Raw genomic sequence first — 18,015 nt, forward strand, 5'->3', positions numbered from 1 at the left:
TTTAATGGTATATAAATGTTTCAATTGAATACTGTTTTTCAAAAAGAGTTTTAAAAAAAGGATAGAAAACGACTAAGATAAATGTTGTGTGAAACAATTTAAGTGCCTAAAACCTTACTGTACGTGAATACTGCACGTAGTGTATATACGCACATATAGGGAAAAAATGACACAAACAGACACAGAAAAATGCAAACTCACACATAGGCAGCCATCCAGGCAGCTATGCACATGTGGATGCACACTAATCACACACACATATCACATATGTACACATGTATCACTAGCGACAACACTAAATCACACACCACTGCACTGAGTCATGTAACTACAACACTTTTCTTAAAGATCAGATTATTTGGACAAGGTGGGGGGAGTCAATTAAGGTAATGTTATGATGTATCCAGCTGAATCTCATAAGTCATCAAGATAATTTGATAAGGTATGTTTGAGGTTTCTGAAGGCATTATTGAAAAACTGGTTACAAGGAAATCAACAGAATATCTCAATCTACTGCGTGATCACAATACTTCAAAGAGTGGCGGTCTTATTGACCACTGATCCAGATCTATGATTAAACTAAATTGCGGGTTCTCGGGTGATACCCACCCCTAGGAATGGCAGATGTCAGGAACGAGCTGCTGTTCACGCCCAGCCCCCCCCCCCCCTCACACACACACACACACACACACACATACACATACACACATATACACACACACAAACTGACCTTGGCACACTGCATGTGATTGCAGCCTTCGTTTTTCTGGATGGGCGACTTGCAGTTGGCACAGGGTTTGGAGTTGGTGAGTAACCACAGGCAGTTGGCAGCGTCTTCGTAAGCCTCGTTTACGCCAGCCACTTTTTCAGAATGAAAGAATGAGACACGGAATGAGGAAACGAAAGAGAGAGAGAGGGGAGGGGGGGGCATGTTACCAGTCATAGGGGCACTGACTAGACCACTGGGAGCATCTCAAGGGCAGTAGGGTACCGGGAAGTCTAGAGAGGTTTAATATAAACCCAAATGTTCCATCTGCTTCGGATCATTCCAAGAAGTCTTAAATGCCTAAGTGCGTTAATAAAATATTTAAGTCCGGCACTTAAGAACAAGTTCCTTGAATACATTTCATCCCTACTGGATTTGTGAAATGTGTTACAGCTCACAGAACAACTACAAATCCCGGAGGCCCCTGGGCACTCACGTTCTTCTGGCTTCATTTCTGCGACTTTCTGCAGCCACAGCTTCCATGTCTCACAGTCACACGGCTCGTGGGCATCACCCAGACACTCCCTGGAGACGGGGGTAACAGAACGTAAGAACGCGAGACAGACAGGGTTGAGAGGTTAACCAAGTCCTAGGACAAATCACTGAGATACTACAAGAAGTTAAAAGGATAAGTTAAGGGGACAGATACTGTTAAGACAGAATGTGAGAGAACACAGCACCTATTTAAAGAGTAGACACAATGTAATAGCAAATGTAAGTATGATAGGAGATGCATGCATGCATGCACACACACACACACACGTACAGTACACACACACACATATATTTGCTATTACATTTTTATTGTTAACCAGAAAAATTCTTAATTCCGCTGCAAAGAGATATTTGACCAATGGATGTGCTGCATGTTATGTCATCCTATGCTAAGTAAATGGCAATTTGGAGATCTCACAGCCAAATAGCATGTGTCGTTTTGGACTGTAAAGCAATTCACTGAGCCACTACAAGAAGTTAAAAGGATAAGTTAAGGGGACAGATACTGTTAAGACAGAATGTGAGAGAACACGGCACCTATTTAAAGAGTAAACACACATCAATATAAAAGCAAATATATAGTATATATAGATATGTGGTCCCTTACTAGTGTAAGGACTGTTTTGGACTGTAAAGCAATTGTACAGTATGTGGTTAGTCTTCACCCACCAGCAGAAGAGGTGGCCCTTCCCACAGTCTACGGCGGGGGCCCTCAGCAGGGGGAAGCTGAGGGGGTCGGAGGAGGCGGGGCTGGGCCGGGTGAGACGCACCGCCCGCTCGCAGCGTGCCACGGGGCACCAGCGGATGGCAGGGTTGTTATCCACAAACGCCTGCGGGGCACACGGAGAGAGAGAGAGCCAGGGAGCAGAGGGGGAGGGATGGGAGAGAGGGTTAGTTTCTGTGCACTTTGTGGTGGTGATAGAAATAACGTCAGCAGTACGGTGATAATAATAATAATAATAATAATAATAATGGTGGATATCTATAGATTACATTATAATAATTAAATGCATTTTATAATGCCAATCACCACAGGAGACCATTGCAAATACAAATACCTAACTATGAATATACAATGCTCACCTAAACCTCACAAAACACAATCATCTCTTTTTTTCCATAAACTGTGCTTTACAATGACCTAAACCTAAACATGTTGCCAGTACATCGTTGCACCATATATATAACTTTTCCCTTACATAGAACATGCATTATATGATATTACGCTATGATTATCTCATCCACAGTTGTTTGCCGGGAAACCTCTGGAGTCATACCTTGATATCAAACTGAAGGTAGCGCTTATCCATCTCCCTGGAAACCACACTCTCGATGACCTCCACTGGAACCAGCTGGAAGCAGTCATAGGCTGGGCAGAAGATGTTGTGCGCCTCCCCCTCTTGGATCTTCAGGTTCAAAAACCTGTCAGTGAGAGAGAGGACATAACGAGACGACTGAAGGAGCCTCAATGACAGGAAGACCTGGGCTATATCCCAACCCCCCCCCTCATCTTCCCCTTCACACTGGGCGGGGGTGAGTGTTGGAAATGGCAGAACACTCCTGACGTATCCCTGAATAAACCCTTGGTGTTCTGCTTGCTGCACCACCTTCAGCGAGTGAGCACTGAGCACTCATGTAATGTGACACAAGTGACGTCGTTCTTTTAGAGGGCCGCCGGAGAGACAGTGAGGACGAGAGATGAAAGCGTAGACGAAGTCCCTTCTTCCCCCGAGTAGAAATAAACAATCCCGCTCCACAAATCACAACAACTTTATTACCTTAGCCAAAGACGCGACCATATTTAGCCCTCGGTAATTGGACACGACAGTGAAACAATAAAAAGGACAAAAGCAGCTTAGCCAGTCGTGGGGAAAAAACGGGGACTGTTGGACTACGGTGTGCTGTCTTTTTTAAGAAGTTATCTATTTTAATGTCTGTCACAGAGGCCAAGGTTGACGTCAGGCTCCAGCAGGTGCAGAACCTTCAAGAGCCGGCAAAAGCAACACTTTAATTTCTAGGTCACATTCTTGGTCTTCAGAGAAAATCGGGCGTCTGCACTAACAAGAGAGAAGCAGGGCCGGGGGCTAAAGAGAGCTCTTTAAAGCATCTCCACCTACTTAGGCACTGCACATTCTATCAACACGTTGACTTAATAGGTCCCTATCAAAATACAGTGGGGAAAATAAGTATTTGAACCCCTGCTGACTTCGCCAGTTTGGCCGCTTGCAAATAAATGTGTGATCTATAATTGCAATGGTAGATCTATTTTAACAGTGAGAGACAGAATATCAACAAAAATATCCAGAAAACTGCATTTTCTAATAGTTATGAATTGATTTGCATTTGTTGCGGAAAATAAGTATTTGAACCCCTAGCAAAACATGACTTAGTACTTGGTGGAATAACCCTTGTTGGCAAGCACAGACATCAGTTTTTTCTTGTAGTTGGTCACCAGGTTTACACACATCTCAGGAGGGATTTTGGTCCACTCCTCTTTGCAGATCCTCTCCAAATCCTTAAGGTTGCGTTTTCAATGGGAGGGAATGAGGGAATGATGTTCAAGCCCAATATTCCACGGAACATGGCCCCATCCATAGTCCCCTCGATGCGGTGGAGTCGTCCTGTACCCTTGGCAGAGAAACAGCCCCAAAGCATAATGTTTCCACCTCCATGCTTGACGGTGGGGATGGTGTTCTTGGGGTCATATTCAGCATTCTTCCCCCTCTAAACGTGGCAAGTCGAGTTGATGCCAAAGAGCTTGATTTTGGTCTCATCTGACCACATCCTGTCTCCCAATCCTCCTTAGAATCATTCAAGTGTTCATTGGCAAACTTCAGACGGCCCTGTACATGTGCTTCCTTGAGCAGGGGGACCTTGCGAGTGCTGCAGTACTTCAAACCATTACGGCGTAGTGTGTTGCCAACCTTGTTAGGCCTAATGAGGACTAATATGTGTGCTTCTTGGGCACATAACTGGTCTGTGGGACCCAGAATTCTTGCTGTTTGGTAGGGGTTCAAATACTTATTTTCCGCGACAAATGCAAATCAATTCATAACTGTTAGAAAATTCAGTTTTCTGGATGTTTTTGTTGATATTCTGTAGTCTCTCACTGTTAAAATAGACCTACCATTACAATTATAGATCACACATTTCTTTGCAAGTGGCCAAACTTGCGAAGTCAGCAGGGGTTCAAATACTTATTTTCCCCACTGTATATCTACTAAAATATGTTTCTTTCTTTTTATGTTTTGTTCAAGTCCTAGTGTGAGGTCTCAGTATATGTTTGATGGCAGTATATGTTTGATTGTGCAACAAGAGAAGGGAATACAATTCAATGTATGTATGTACGTCTGTATGTGTATGTATGTATTTATGAATGAATGAATGAATGTATGTATGTCTGTCTGAATGTCCCCCTTGCAACTTTATCATAAAAAACCAAATCTATGTTAGCCCTTCCCTTCCTTACCCTTCCCAGCATGCTCGGCAGAACTCGTGTCCACAAGACATGTCCACCGGGTCCTCAAACACAGAGATGCTGCACATGCAGATCCCACACTGCGAGAGGAGACAGAGAATTAGACACAGTCGCTTAAGTTTGCGACAGGAGTCACACACTTCCATTAATTAAAATACACACTAAAATACACACTAAAATACACACTTAATTACACACTTAAATACACACCACCCAAAAAAAGAATCTGCACAACAGAGCCAGTCATTTCCAGTTCCTTCTGCATTTCACATATGCTTTCACATCTGTGGTCAATTAAGGACGGCTAGTCGTTTATCAGCCAGACTAATCATTAGTACGCAATGACACAAAGTACACATGAGCCCATTTAAATGATGATTAATCTGATGGCAGAGGCTCATAAATCGCCGTCGGCCGCACAGACCACTGACCAGAGCGAGGCCGTCCTCGGCCGGGGAGAGGCTGATCTCATCGGGCGAGGTGACGGAGGAGCGGGTGGTGCGCGGGGTGCGGGGGGAGGGCAGCGTGTCCCATGCGTTGTAGCCACTAGGGGGCGGTGTGGGCATCTGGACCCCCGAGCGCTGGCAGCAGTCTTCGGCGTTGGACATCCAGGCTTCCAGAAGCTTCTCCCTGTCCCAGTCTGCACCGCAGAGAAGAAAAGCACTCAGGTGAAGTGACACTTGTCCTCATGCTCCCTGAAGCACAGATGTTTTATGGACAGGACTTGATGTTATTGCATTGGTTGTAAGACTCAGGGAGTATATAAGCAGCTGAGCGCTCATGGGGTTTAAAGAAATTCAACATGTTTTGAGTTGTGCTAGGCAGACCTGTACTGTACTGAGCCTTCAGCAAGTTTAGGGTTTCCTCTGGCATGACCAGTGCTTCTCACATGTTCATGGCAGAAGCGTGTTAAATTACTCAGGCGGTGTGTTGGTGGTGGTGTGTTCAGGCGTGTACGGAGGCGGTGGTGGTGTGTTTAGGATGCTGGGTGTTCAGGCGTGTGCGGAGGCGGTAGTGGTGTGTTGGTGGTGGTGTGTTCAGGCGTGTGCGGAGGCGGTGGTGGTGTGTTTAGGATGCTGGGTGTTCAGGCGTGTACGGAGGCGGTGGTGGTGTGTTTAGGATGCTGATTGTTCAGGCGTGTGCGGAGGCGGTGGTGGTGTGTTTAGGATGCTGGGTGTTCAGGCGTGTGCGGAGGCGTGTACAGAGGCTTGTGCGGAGGCGTGCGTTCAGGCGTGTGCGGAGGCGTGTGTTCAGGCGTGTTCAGGCTTGTGCGGAGGCGTGTGCGGAGGCGTGCGTTCAGGCGTGTGCGGAGGCGTGTGCGGAGGCGTGTGTTCAGGCGTGTTCAGGCTTGTGCGGAGGCGTGTGCGGAGGCGTGCGTTCAGGCGTGTGCGGAGGCGTACCGTGGGCTCGCAGCAGGGCTTCGGCCGTGAAGAGCGGCGCCTGCAGCATGTCTGCCGTCTCCACAATCAACATGTCCTTCAGTCGACGCAGGTCCTGCAGCTTCAACCCCTCATACGGCTGGAAGGGAGAGACAGAGAGAGAGAGAGAGAGAGAGAGAGAGAGAGAGAGAGAGAGAGAGAGAAAGAAAGAGAGAGAGGCAGCAAAAGAGAGATAGAGATAGAGAGACAGCAAAAGAAAGGGAGAGAGAGAGAGACAGCAAAAGAGAGAGAGAGAGAGAGAGCAAAAGAGAGGGAGAGAGAGAGAGAGAGAGAGAGCAAAATAGAGGGAGAGACAGGAGGGGTGTGACCAGCAGATGGAAAGTGGGAGAAAGAAAGAAAAACAAAATTGTTTAAATCAAAGAATATTAAAGGTAAGGGCACAAAAAAACATAGAGAGAAAGGGGGGGGGTTTACAGTGAAGAGATGAAGCCAGAGAGGAAGAGAGGAATCTGAACAGGATGGCTGGTGTGTTAAAGACATTATGACATTATGCTCTTGCGCACACACAGACCACTCTCACTCCCTCTCGGACACGTCAAACCCAGCATTATGACAGCTCCACCAAGGCCAGCCGAAATCCCCTGGTCTTCATCTGCAACTTAAAATGTCTCTCTGTCACCACGGTTACATCACTAACACTCACTGACCTTCCCCCATCTTCTTAGAGCAGGCTACGCTACGCCACGCCGCGCTGCACTCACCAAGGTGGACAATAGCTTCTGAGGTAATAGACACCTTTTCCAAGATAAGGCCACCAATCCACCTCTTTACAGAAGACATGTTACTAATTTCATCAGATGTTCCACACATGCGCTTTGATACTGAAGGTTTGTCAAGGTGGCTTTTAAGTGTCACGGTCATCTCACCAACATAGTGCTCACTCCTAAAAATCTAGTGTGTTTAGGTCTAGGTGTTTAGGTCCAGGTCTAGTGTGTTTGAGCTGCACTGATGGTATTTGGGGGAAGATATCTAGTTAGATTGCCAGGTCTGCAATGAAGGTTCGCTGCTTGATAACATCTTCATACATCATATAATATTATATAATAATATAATATCATACTTATATAATATCATACACTTTCCATCCCTTCTTCTCCCCTCTTCCTCTCTGTATTGCCGTTCTGCTTCCCCACCCTCTTTTTCTTCACCCCTCCTTTGTAAACTATTAAAGATGACATCAGCTCTGTTATAGATCGAAATCCGTGATGACCCACAGACGTCTGTCTGGGAGACGACGCCTCAGCCTTGATCTGCATGCTTAAAGAGTTTGAGCTTCTGACTTCATCCCACTGTGTCCCACTGTGTGTCACGATGTAAAAAGACACCCTCAGTCTCACAGGCCTACAGAGACACCACTGCATAGACTTCAAACAAAAGAAGAATAAAAAAATCACATTACTTCTAAATTACAATTTAAAATCATATTTCTTCAACCATGTCCACAATCTACCCAAACCAATCCAAAATGGATTTTGCAAAAGAACTGGATTGGATGTGCGTGCATGCATGCATTCATGTGTGTGTGTGTGTGTGTGTGTGTGAGAGAGAGAGGGAAAGAAAGAAAGAAAGAGTGTGTGTGTGTGAGTATTTGTGTATCGGGAGGTTCTTGCCGCTTCACTGGTAAAGCCATTTTCATCATCATAAGTTCCATTCTCACTGAACTTGCACAAAGCGCCCTTTAAAATGTAAGCCTCTACCAAAGCCTAAAGCAGGATCACGGTGCGATCCAGGAGACCCTGCTGAAGGACAGTATATGTAAGTGTGATGTGCAGTAGGGTTGGGATAGGGATGGGATAGGGTTGGGATGGGGTTGGGTGATCCGTACCTCCCGCCGGTCCAGCGCGGCGTACTCGGCCTCGATGTCCTGGGCGCCGGGGTCCTGAGAGAAGACCATCTGGGACTCCAGGCTGTGGGCCAGCTCCTTGTGCTGCTGCCGCTCGGCACAGTCGCACGGCGTCTCACGCTCCTCGTTCTCCGCAAACAGGTCCGCACCACTCTTCACCAGTAGCTGCCACACACACAAACACACACGTACATGCACACACACACAAACACGCACACAAACACACACACCCGTGCACAAAAAAACACACACACACACGCACACAACCACACACGCACGTCCGTACATACACACACACACACAAACACACGCGCGCACACCCGCGCGGACACAAACACACAAGCACACAAACACCCACGCACACGTCCGTACATACATGCACACACACAAACACACACAGAGAAAATTTTCGTGAAATTAATTTCTACTCAACGCATTCCATTTCCTCTCAGATGGATACCAAGGAATTGTAGCTGTGGAAGCTGCTCTAAAGTCTGAAACCACATGACAGCATAGACTAAGGGACCATTTTCATCCCATAAACATTCCTGCAAAAACAAAAGTCATACCTTGAGCATCGTTTGGCCAAAAATCATTGCTACCTGGCTATGCCAGAGAAACGTTGGGAAACTCTAACGGCAAATCTCACGGCAATCAGTATCAGCAGATGGAAGTGCTTGTAAATGCATATATCAGCTCTGACCAACTGACCTCTACACCCTCAACCAAGAACATGTTGCCTATGACTGTTCCTGGAAAACATTTCTCCTCCTGTGATAACAGTTTTCCACCAAATTCCAAGGCCATTAAGCAAAGGTTCCGTCGTCAGTGGAAAGCTACAACACACCGGCACACAATACTAGACCCATTCAGCAGACGCATTCCTCCAGAGCCACTCACAGACAGTGAAGCCTTTTTCAAAAGTCATTTTGACCTTTTTGAATATTTCTTTTCTCCAAAATGTTGCCTGCAGACATTTCTGGGAACTGCTAGAAGGTCTCAGCCACAGTATGGAGGGTGTGATTTTAACACACGCCTCCTCGGATGCCCCAGAGATTAGCGGGACGTTTCTTTCGCGCCTATACGGAGTCTGCACACCTCATGTTAACAGCTAATTAAGCGGGAGGGTGGAGGCAGGGGGAATATCCATGTTAATCAACACCGTCACATGTTGTGCCAAAAAAACTGAGGGAGAGAAATGAACCATTGCAGCAGTACCTTAGCTTGCTTCTAATGCACAGCCTGCCTAACCTGGATACCTGGCATGAAAAAACAGTCAACACTTTATTCTGTAACATTTGCTTACCTACACAAAACTACCTAACCATCACATCGCTCTGTTTGCTAAACTAGAGTGAGAATTGCCTTTGGGTTCAGACACAGGCTACTTTGACTACATGTGATATGCAAACAATACAAACACAGACTAAGCACCTAGACATAGTTACAATTCAGTTATTAACGGTTCAGTACATTTGGGGTGAATGAAACTTCCTTTTTCACACCTTAATAAATTGGCATGATATCATCCATGTGTGTTTATCAGCCTACTGGGCAACAGCTCACTCAACTGGTTAGCAAACAGTTCCTGGACACTTGCAAGAGACAGTTTACTGTTCAGTTTTATCTGGCCTCTGTCATCATTTAAACTCTGCATGAGAGCAACCAGAAAAACACGTCCATTCTCCGTAAAGAGCGCGAGCACTGCCCCTCAAAGCCTTTACCACATCCTCAGTAGTGTCAATAGAAAAGGTGCTGAGGGAGGGGTGGAATGACCAACAGAGATTACTTGATTGTAAAGCCCAATTTCTTTGTAATTCTTTGTCGTTTATTTGTCATTTCTTTGTTATTTCTTTGTCATTTCTTTGTTATTTCTAATAAGCTACCCTAGACGCTGAAAATACGTTCCTGTCCCATTGGTGTCTTGAAGGCTCCAACTATCTAGCTCCAGTGTGTGTGTTTTGACCGTTTTGAATAAATGGGAAGTTGTGAAATTGCAAAGTAGCATACCAGTTATCCTGGTAATGCCACTGCCTTTAGGCTTTTTGTTTCTGTACCAAACTGCGCGCAAATGGGGCATTTAGCTGCCCAAATTGCCCCCGGATCACCCTACAGGTGACACACACACACACTTTGAAACTCATTCCAGCGGTGCTGCAGAGAATAAATCTAAGTCTGAAAGCATCAATTAGAACATAAAAAAAAATTCAAACGGTCTAAATGAGCAAAATATATCCTTATTTTTTTTCATTAACATGACTGGTTCATAATGTACTGTTCATTATCATAAAGTAGTTATAATAAAAAAAAAAAATCTGTTTGTGTCATGAAACTACACAAACCTTTAAACTTGTAATGTTATATAGTCTTCACAAACCTTCAAAAACTGGTATAGCTCTGAGACATTTGTTCACATTAAATGTCAACACTGAGGCAATTTTTGTCAATTTTGTCTTTTTTCTGTCTTGAGTTTGCGGGAACACCTTGACCTTTGACCCTTGCCCTCACCTCCACGCAAATCTTCATGCCCCCGGCAGCCGAGTAGTGCAAGCACGTGCTCTTGCGGTTGTCGGCGGTGTTGACGTCGGCCCGCTCATACTCGCCAGCGTCCAGCTTGGCGCCGGTCCACTTGAGCGCCATCTGCAGGCATTCGGCGCGGCGCTGTTCGTCCTGGAGCGGCCTCAGGAGCCGCGGCTGCAGGGCCCCCTCGGCCAGCAGGATCTGAGGGCCCATGCACAGCAGGTGGAGCGAGGTCTCATTGTGCACGTTCCGCTTGTTGGGGTTCCCATCCTTGCAGAAGAGAAAGGACCTGTGCAGGAAAGGAGAGGGAATGTCGAGTTATCTTTCTGATAAGGGTTAACCAAATGAATACAGTGAGTTTACGAGCGTATGAGTCTTAGTCCAGTTTCCCACAACTCCAGCATGATTAACAATCGGAAACCACAAAGTAAACAAGCTGACCACTTGCATGGAGCGCAAAGGAAAAGAAAACGATTCTCCTTTGCCACAGTTCAGCTGAGTCACACTTGGCAGACGACGCCAGCACTCAAAGGGTTAGCCCTACTGGGAAATCTCAGGGATATTTTCAGAACCAGAAGCCGTGGCCCTTATCTCAATATTTCATTATGTGTGCGAGTGCATTAGGGAGACATCATATCGGCATTAGCCCCTAGACGGCCACGGCCCCTCTGCCCCTCGGCCCCTCTGCACAGCCTCAGCGCGCTTGTGCTCGGGCCGTAAAAAGACATCGGGAAGCAGCCAAAATGGTCGTGGCCAAATGTCATTTTTGGTTAGGCAGCACACTGAACCAAGGCGGGAGAGAAAGGGCGACGCGGCTTCAGCGGACACTCTTGATGGGACTTGAAAGGAGCGTCAGATTTTTTTAATACCAATGCTCAGCAGCACAGGCTCTGATCGGGCAGTGCCGTTCGGCTTGAATGGGGATACTAGGAGAATGACTCAGCGATTTAGTTCCAGGAAAGCCAAAAGGAACAGCAGAGGCAGCAGAAGCAAATGGAGTTGACTGGCTGCTTATTGGTTAACGTAACACTAAACAGCTCGATAATGCCAAGCACTGTCAGCAACACACCTACGCATGCACACAAACACAAACACACACACACACACACACACACACACACACACACACACACACAAACATGCAGACACAGAAAGAAAGAGAGGCCCTCCTCGCTTTCCAGTGAATCCTGATAAACTGGTTGTACTAAAAAGCAACAGCTGTTGGTCCTGGAATAACTTCACTAACGGACAGAAAACTCTGTCCTCCACCTCTTTGTCATCAACAGAAACAACCACCGCATCTCCAAATAGATACAGTTGCTCCATTCCTCCATTGTATTTATAAAATAGCCTCCACGGACTCGTCTCATTCTCTCTTTCACCCTCACCGCCCCCCCGGCCCCCTTTTCACACTGATAACAGTGATATAAACCAGAGAGTGGACACGTTCAATATTTCTCTGTTCACACACACACATGCACACACACACACACACGCACACACACACACACGCACACACACGCACACGCGCACGCACACACACACACACACACACACACACGCACACAGCCCTTGAGCTGTTTGTGTAATGGATAGAGGTGGCCTGGAGAAGGGCTGGTAATTATGCCCCCTACCATCTCGTTTAGGGCCCTATTATTAAGTGGGTATGGGGAGGAGAGGGGGGACAATGAGAGAGGAGGGGGGCCAGCTGTCCATGGGGGTAACTGCCCAGGGAGTCAAAGAGAGCCCCTCGCTCTAGTGCTCCAGCACCAGCTTTCCATTGCATCCCTCTCTTTCCATTCTATCGTATCTCTCTCTCTCTCTCTCTCTCTCTCTCTCTCTCTCTCTCTCCCTCCATCCCTCTTTAATTCTTACCCACAAAATCACAGTATTTCCTCCTGTTCCTAACACAAGCTCACTTTCTCTTCTTTCTATCACACCTCTTCCTGTCACTCTTTACCACACACACAGACGCACACACACGCACACACACACATGAACCACACACAGAGATGGGCCCCTGTTTGAGCACGTCAGGAGATCATGTACCATACCAGGCATACCTGCTTTAGAATGAGAGTGCTGAAGAGAAAATGCCATTTGTACGCATTTGCATTCACACACACAAACAGCAGAGAGAGAGAGAGAGAGAGAGAGAGAGAGAGAGAGAGAGAATCCACGCGTGCTACTTTAGAGCTCTGACCTTCCCGGGCTCTGTCTGCTTTGTTCCTTCAGGGTCGTCTCACACTGAACCGACGGTCCATCCAGTGAGTTAAGCATTAACTTACAAGCCGGATTACTTCCTCATGGCCGGGCTACACCTCTGTATAAGCTGCATACGTAAAAAAAACCTGAATGTGGGTCATCCTGCTTTTTGCGTCCTTTAAAGGGCAAAGTTTCTCACAGCTACTTAAAGCAGTATGGTCTCACCAGAGCCCATAGCAGACGCCACACTCGTATCGCGACAAACCGCTGAGCCATCTACCTAGTGCACTTCTCATCCGGCATTCAATTCTCACACCCTTCAGAGTTAAAAGTATGCTTTCATAAGGGATGCTTTGATTCCTCTCCAAACGGCTTGGCAAGAGCTGCGATGACCATTAAGTAAGAAAATATGATAAATTACAGTGATGTGATTAACTTCTCACAAAGAACCGACTGTGAGAACTTTAACTTTAAAGCCCTTCTAGTGAAGCCAGCACTCCGGCATACATTTAGCTGTCATCTATGCAGTCTGTGACGACAAATCAAACGCTCTTTAGTTCAAACAGGGGGTAGTTTTCAAACACTCTGACGCCAGAGTACGTTTCTGTAAGCAATTTAACTGACTAAGAAAATGCTGTATGCTGTGAACACGTAAAATGTGATTCACAGATACAACTTACGCAGCTGAGCTGAGCCATGGAAGCGCGAACAGTTTAGCCATGTGCTGGCCAGCAGTTTAAATTGAGCTGGTCAGCTAAGCAGACCAGACGGCAAACCAAAACAAAACAGTGTCATTTCTTGGCACCACACATCGCTGGGCTCTCACCTGATGAGGCGCGTCATGGCGTGCCGGGAGGCATAGTGCAGCGGCGTGTTGTGCTGGTAGGGCTCGCCGTAGGACGCGTTGGGGTCCAGCGACTCCTTGAACTGTGGGTTGCTCTCGTACAGCTGCCATGCCAGGCTCTCGTCGCCGCTCATCAGCGCCTTGCGGAACTTGGTGGCGGTGTTCCCCATCGTTCACCTGCGCGCGCTCGCTCACTCACTTTCTCCTCACGCTCGCTCGCTCTCGACAAGCCCTGAGCCACTCGCTGCCAAGCTGCACTCACCTGCCCTCGACCAGGGTCAACAGCCCACTGCAGGTCCTGCACAAAGAGAGACAGAGGTGGTTAGCATATGTGGCTAAATCCTTAAAACGAGGCCACTTTGTTGAGTGTTCTATTTCTATTACCAACCGAACCACAACTGTTGGCTACAAATACCACAGCAGCATTACAATGATGCCCACATTCCACAAATATCTGTGCCATTCCACAGGAAATCATTTAGGTTGAGAGTAAATAAAAGTGTTCAGTATTCTGACAATTTCCCTCACCTGAAAACCTGCATATGATAGCAATCTATATTCTAAAGTGACACCCCAATCAGATAATGACATAGCTCTAAGATAATAATGGCTAATAACTAGTACCTGTGTACCTGCAAGCAGGGCCAATCTAGAACACAAGATTTCTTTAAAACCAGAACAAATTGGACAAACGTCCTTCTTATAAATGCACCGACAGCCCATGAATCATTTTATTCATTACTCTCAAAGGCCACACTCTGCAACGTTTCTGAACGGAGCACAACAGGCCTGAACACCCATCAAGACATCCTGGCTGTGTCCGATTTCCTTTTTTTGCTTTTCTCACTCTTGCTCTGACCGTTTCACTCGGCAGCTCGGTGGAAGGCACAGAGTCGATAATGATGATGATGATGTAAGTCCACTCAGCCCTCCTCCGCCAGTGGACCTAGGTCCTGCCAGAAGTCTGCACTCAGACTAACAGTCTAATTACCATCAGAGGGATCCAATGGCAACCTCTGATTTCATGCCAAGGGGGCCCAAGATATACTGTCGGCGGACATCTAGTCAAACGCATGACGATTTATGATTTGTCTTTGCAAAATGCATCAGATAAATCTAGTGCTTTGCAAAGATCTCTCCCAATACATTCCCACAAATATTCTTAATGATAATTTGATACTCGTGGAGATAAATAAACAAACAAGAGCCAGTAGAAATTCCATTCCAGGTACAGTTCATCTGGTAATTGAACACTTGGCCCGGAGAAACCCTGCACAACAGAACTCAACACTCAAGTTCAAATAAATGTTGTGCATTTTGTTGATGCAAGGCCTCGGCACTGGGCACTCGGATGGCCAGTATGGCCACAGAAATTGGCCACTAGAGCTCTTGTGGAAGAAGAAGAATAAAAACAAAACAGCACTTTGGAGTCAGGGCCATTTTATGCTCCAATAAATCTACTTAAAAGCGGGCTGAGTGAGAGGAACAGGCCTGGACTACAGCAGGTGCATTTTTTGGAGGGGTGGGGGTCTGCACCCCCCCCCAGTTTTTAGGTCACACAGTCTGCCCCACTCATCCATTCATTGGGACACAACCCTGCCCCCCATGACACTGTTCACCTATCTGTCACTTATTCAACTGGCCTGCAGACATACCAGACGTGGGTATTCCCACAAATAATCCTTTGACAAAAAAATTAGGCAGCACTGAATGTGTTCTTTGATAATGAACACAAAAGAAAACAATTAGGCCCCCTGCAACTGGCACCATTTTCTCTGCAACTTTTTTTTGCCTCAATCTCAAATTACCAGAAAATGCAGCGGTATGCAAAGCAGAGATGATTTAGCACCTGGCAACAGTCGTTTCACAAAGAGCACACAAAGAGCCCGTAACTCACAGTAGCAGCCATCTATAACCATCCTCATAGGAACTGCCAAACACCATTTGCATTACAGTGAGACAGAATTTTCATATACATTCAATACAATGACTGCTTTCTGCTCCTGTTGGACAAGAGGCCTACTGAGGAGAAAGGATGAAGTCAGTACAGTCCATCCACAAAAACCCAAGTCTTTCACCAGTGACTTTGAGTTTGTCAGCTGACTCACTGCGTGCCATCAATTGACCTATATGCTCACATTTAACTGACCTATGTGTGTGTCAAATACCAGACAGGGTCGAGGTCTTACTCTTGAGACTCAACACAGACAGAAAATCAATGTGATTCAATGGTCTGATTTGGTCAGCCAATCTTGCCATGAAAATCTGCTTGTTCTGAAAAAGCTGTTAAATGGAATGAGATAACATACTCAGTAAATGAGGTCAAAACGCATCACTAGTAGAATTAAATATATTAAATTACATGTTATTTTGTATCTTCACATCATTGAGCCAAGTTATTCATGCAAAATTTAGCCACGTTTTGTTGCTGGGGCATGCCAACAAGTTGAGAAAAGTGTCCTCTGTGATTTGAATATGACACTGTAAACAGCAACTGGTATGCTAAAAGATATCTGACACAAAGAACAGATACAGAATACAACCCTGCCTATGGTCTTCGTTGAGCGGGCCTATTATGAGACAACAACTAGGCTACGCGTAAATATGCCAGGCTGCGTCCACTTTCCCTGTTACTGTCTGACATAAGCAAAATCCTTTGTATCAAGACAGTGATTTCACACGGGACTGGTCTATTCTGTGTTCACTAGAACTGAGGGAAATGTCTAAACATAAATGTACAGATGCAAAAGTATACACTACATCATTATGTGTATATTTTACTTTGACCGAAGAGAAAGTATGTCTGTTCTACTGTTCGTCGTTTTTTCTTTCTTTGTTCGAAGCCCCGGTTCCTGAAATAAGCTAGGCTGGCTAAACTGTGGGGGTAGCTAACTGTTAGCTTCCAACATCAGTAAATCCAAACCGTAGGTATCTAACTAGCAAACACTTGTCACTCAGTTCACCAGCTCCTGTACATATTAATCCTGTATAATCGGAACCCTATTAACAAATGACAAGAAGCAGTCAAGGCAGCTGTATCTGGACGGTGGAACAACAGTGAAGCAATTATTCGTTGACATGCTTAATAGCTAGCTTACAAGCGAATTAACGTAAACATTATAGTTAGTCTATCCTTAAGTTTTCCCCATACCCTGACACCTTCTAACTATTATTAAGGCTACCTGTGCAACCATCATATGAAGTCAACGATAACTTTAAAACACCGAGCATCTCTCTATTGCCATTTTTATTCACGATGCAACGGCACAAAACTATTAGAGACTGTTTTCCAAGTTCACCTAAGTAGCTAACTTAGCGTCACGATAACACAATATTAGCTGGACCTCCAGAGTAACGTTGGTGTTAGCCCAAGCTCTCTCTAGACAGGCAGATAAGCAAGATAGCGTTATCTGTCTGGCTACTAGCGAGCTTAAACTGATAGGTCTTCCTTCAGCAGATTGCTTTAATGTTGCTCTGTGAAGGATAGGCGAGCCAACTTGGAAGTATTCTGTAGTATAGCTAGCTAGCAAGATTATTGTGTTTGTACGAGCTATCTGATAAAGTGGACATGGCACTGACTATAGCTAACTGTTAACGTACACCGTCACACGATGCCAGTACGACTGTATAAACCATGCCACATATTACCAAAATACATTAGCAATAGGCGGCACGTTGGCATTTGTTTAAACGAATAAATACATGAACGTCACTGTCACTAATCATGTGAAGCGGTAATATCAACTGGAATAAAACAGCAATCTGGCTACCTAGCTATGTACCGTCTATGTTCTCTGAGCAAGCACAAGAACCAGCCATCTAGCTAAGATCAACCAGCAATACGTACCCCATCATCGATTTACTTGGACTCTGGATGGACACATCAATGGAATCATTTAACAACTTGACCTGCAAAAGACTGACTTGTCAGACCCTCATAACATCATGGTTTAATAGTCTTAGAAACGGAGTGCCAAGCAGCACGGAGTACTGCGTCTGCTGTGTACTGACAGGGGAAGAACACTGTTGTCAGATCGTGCAAGGGGTGGGTAGGTGTGCGTAAAGAATTCCCCAGCTAGCAACTCTCATTTGATTGGTTTTTCTGACTATTGGCTCGGACAAAAAAAGCATCACATCCTGTGGAGGAATATAATTATCCATAATCTAAGTTTATGTTTACGAAATTAGACTCGCTGATTGAATCTGCGCCCTGTCAGTCAAACGAGACCAAAGTTGTGATTGCGTTTTTGCTTCTAGTAAAGTTGCACTACTCAAAATCCACACTTTGAATGAATGCAGGGTTTTAGCACAACCTTTCACCATTGTACCATTTTTTGCAGTAAATACGGATGAACAGGATTCGCATGCATAGTCAATTATATTTTGCATAGGTAGAAATACAAATAGACAGTCTGATACAGGTTT

General features: G+C 45.7%; 1 protein-coding gene across 3 annotated transcripts in view; it reads right to left on the reverse strand.

Moving 5' to 3' along the window:
* The window catches only part of ankib1a (ankyrin repeat and IBR domain containing 1a), a 32,206-nt gene extending 14,527 nt beyond the window's left edge, over nt 1-17,679 (reverse strand). Inside the window, exons 1-11 of one of the 3 annotated variants that reach the window (XM_031586034.2) lie at nt 17,438-17,677; nt 13,573-13,888; nt 10,530-10,830; nt 8,004-8,186; nt 6,140-6,257; nt 5,171-5,379; nt 4,731-4,819; nt 2,539-2,683; nt 1,931-2,091; nt 1,203-1,291; nt 731-861 (exon numbers count right to left, since the gene is read on the reverse strand). In XM_031586034.2, the coding sequence (XP_031441894.1) occupies nt 731-861; nt 1,203-1,291; nt 1,931-2,091; nt 2,539-2,683; nt 4,731-4,819; nt 5,171-5,379; nt 6,140-6,257; nt 8,004-8,186; nt 10,530-10,830; nt 13,573-13,760 (1,614 nt within the window). In that variant the 5' untranslated portion in view covers nt 13,761-13,888; nt 17,438-17,677. The other 2 variants (XM_012832928.3, XM_031586035.2) reach the window with 2 other exon arrangements.
* Nucleotides 17,680-18,015: the final 336 nt, after the last annotated feature.

Source organism: Clupea harengus, chromosome 19 (genome assembly GCF_900700415.2).
Source record: "Clupea harengus chromosome 19, Ch_v2.0.2, whole genome shotgun sequence".
NCBI lineage: Eukaryota > Metazoa > Chordata > Actinopteri > Clupeiformes > Clupeidae > Clupea > Clupea harengus.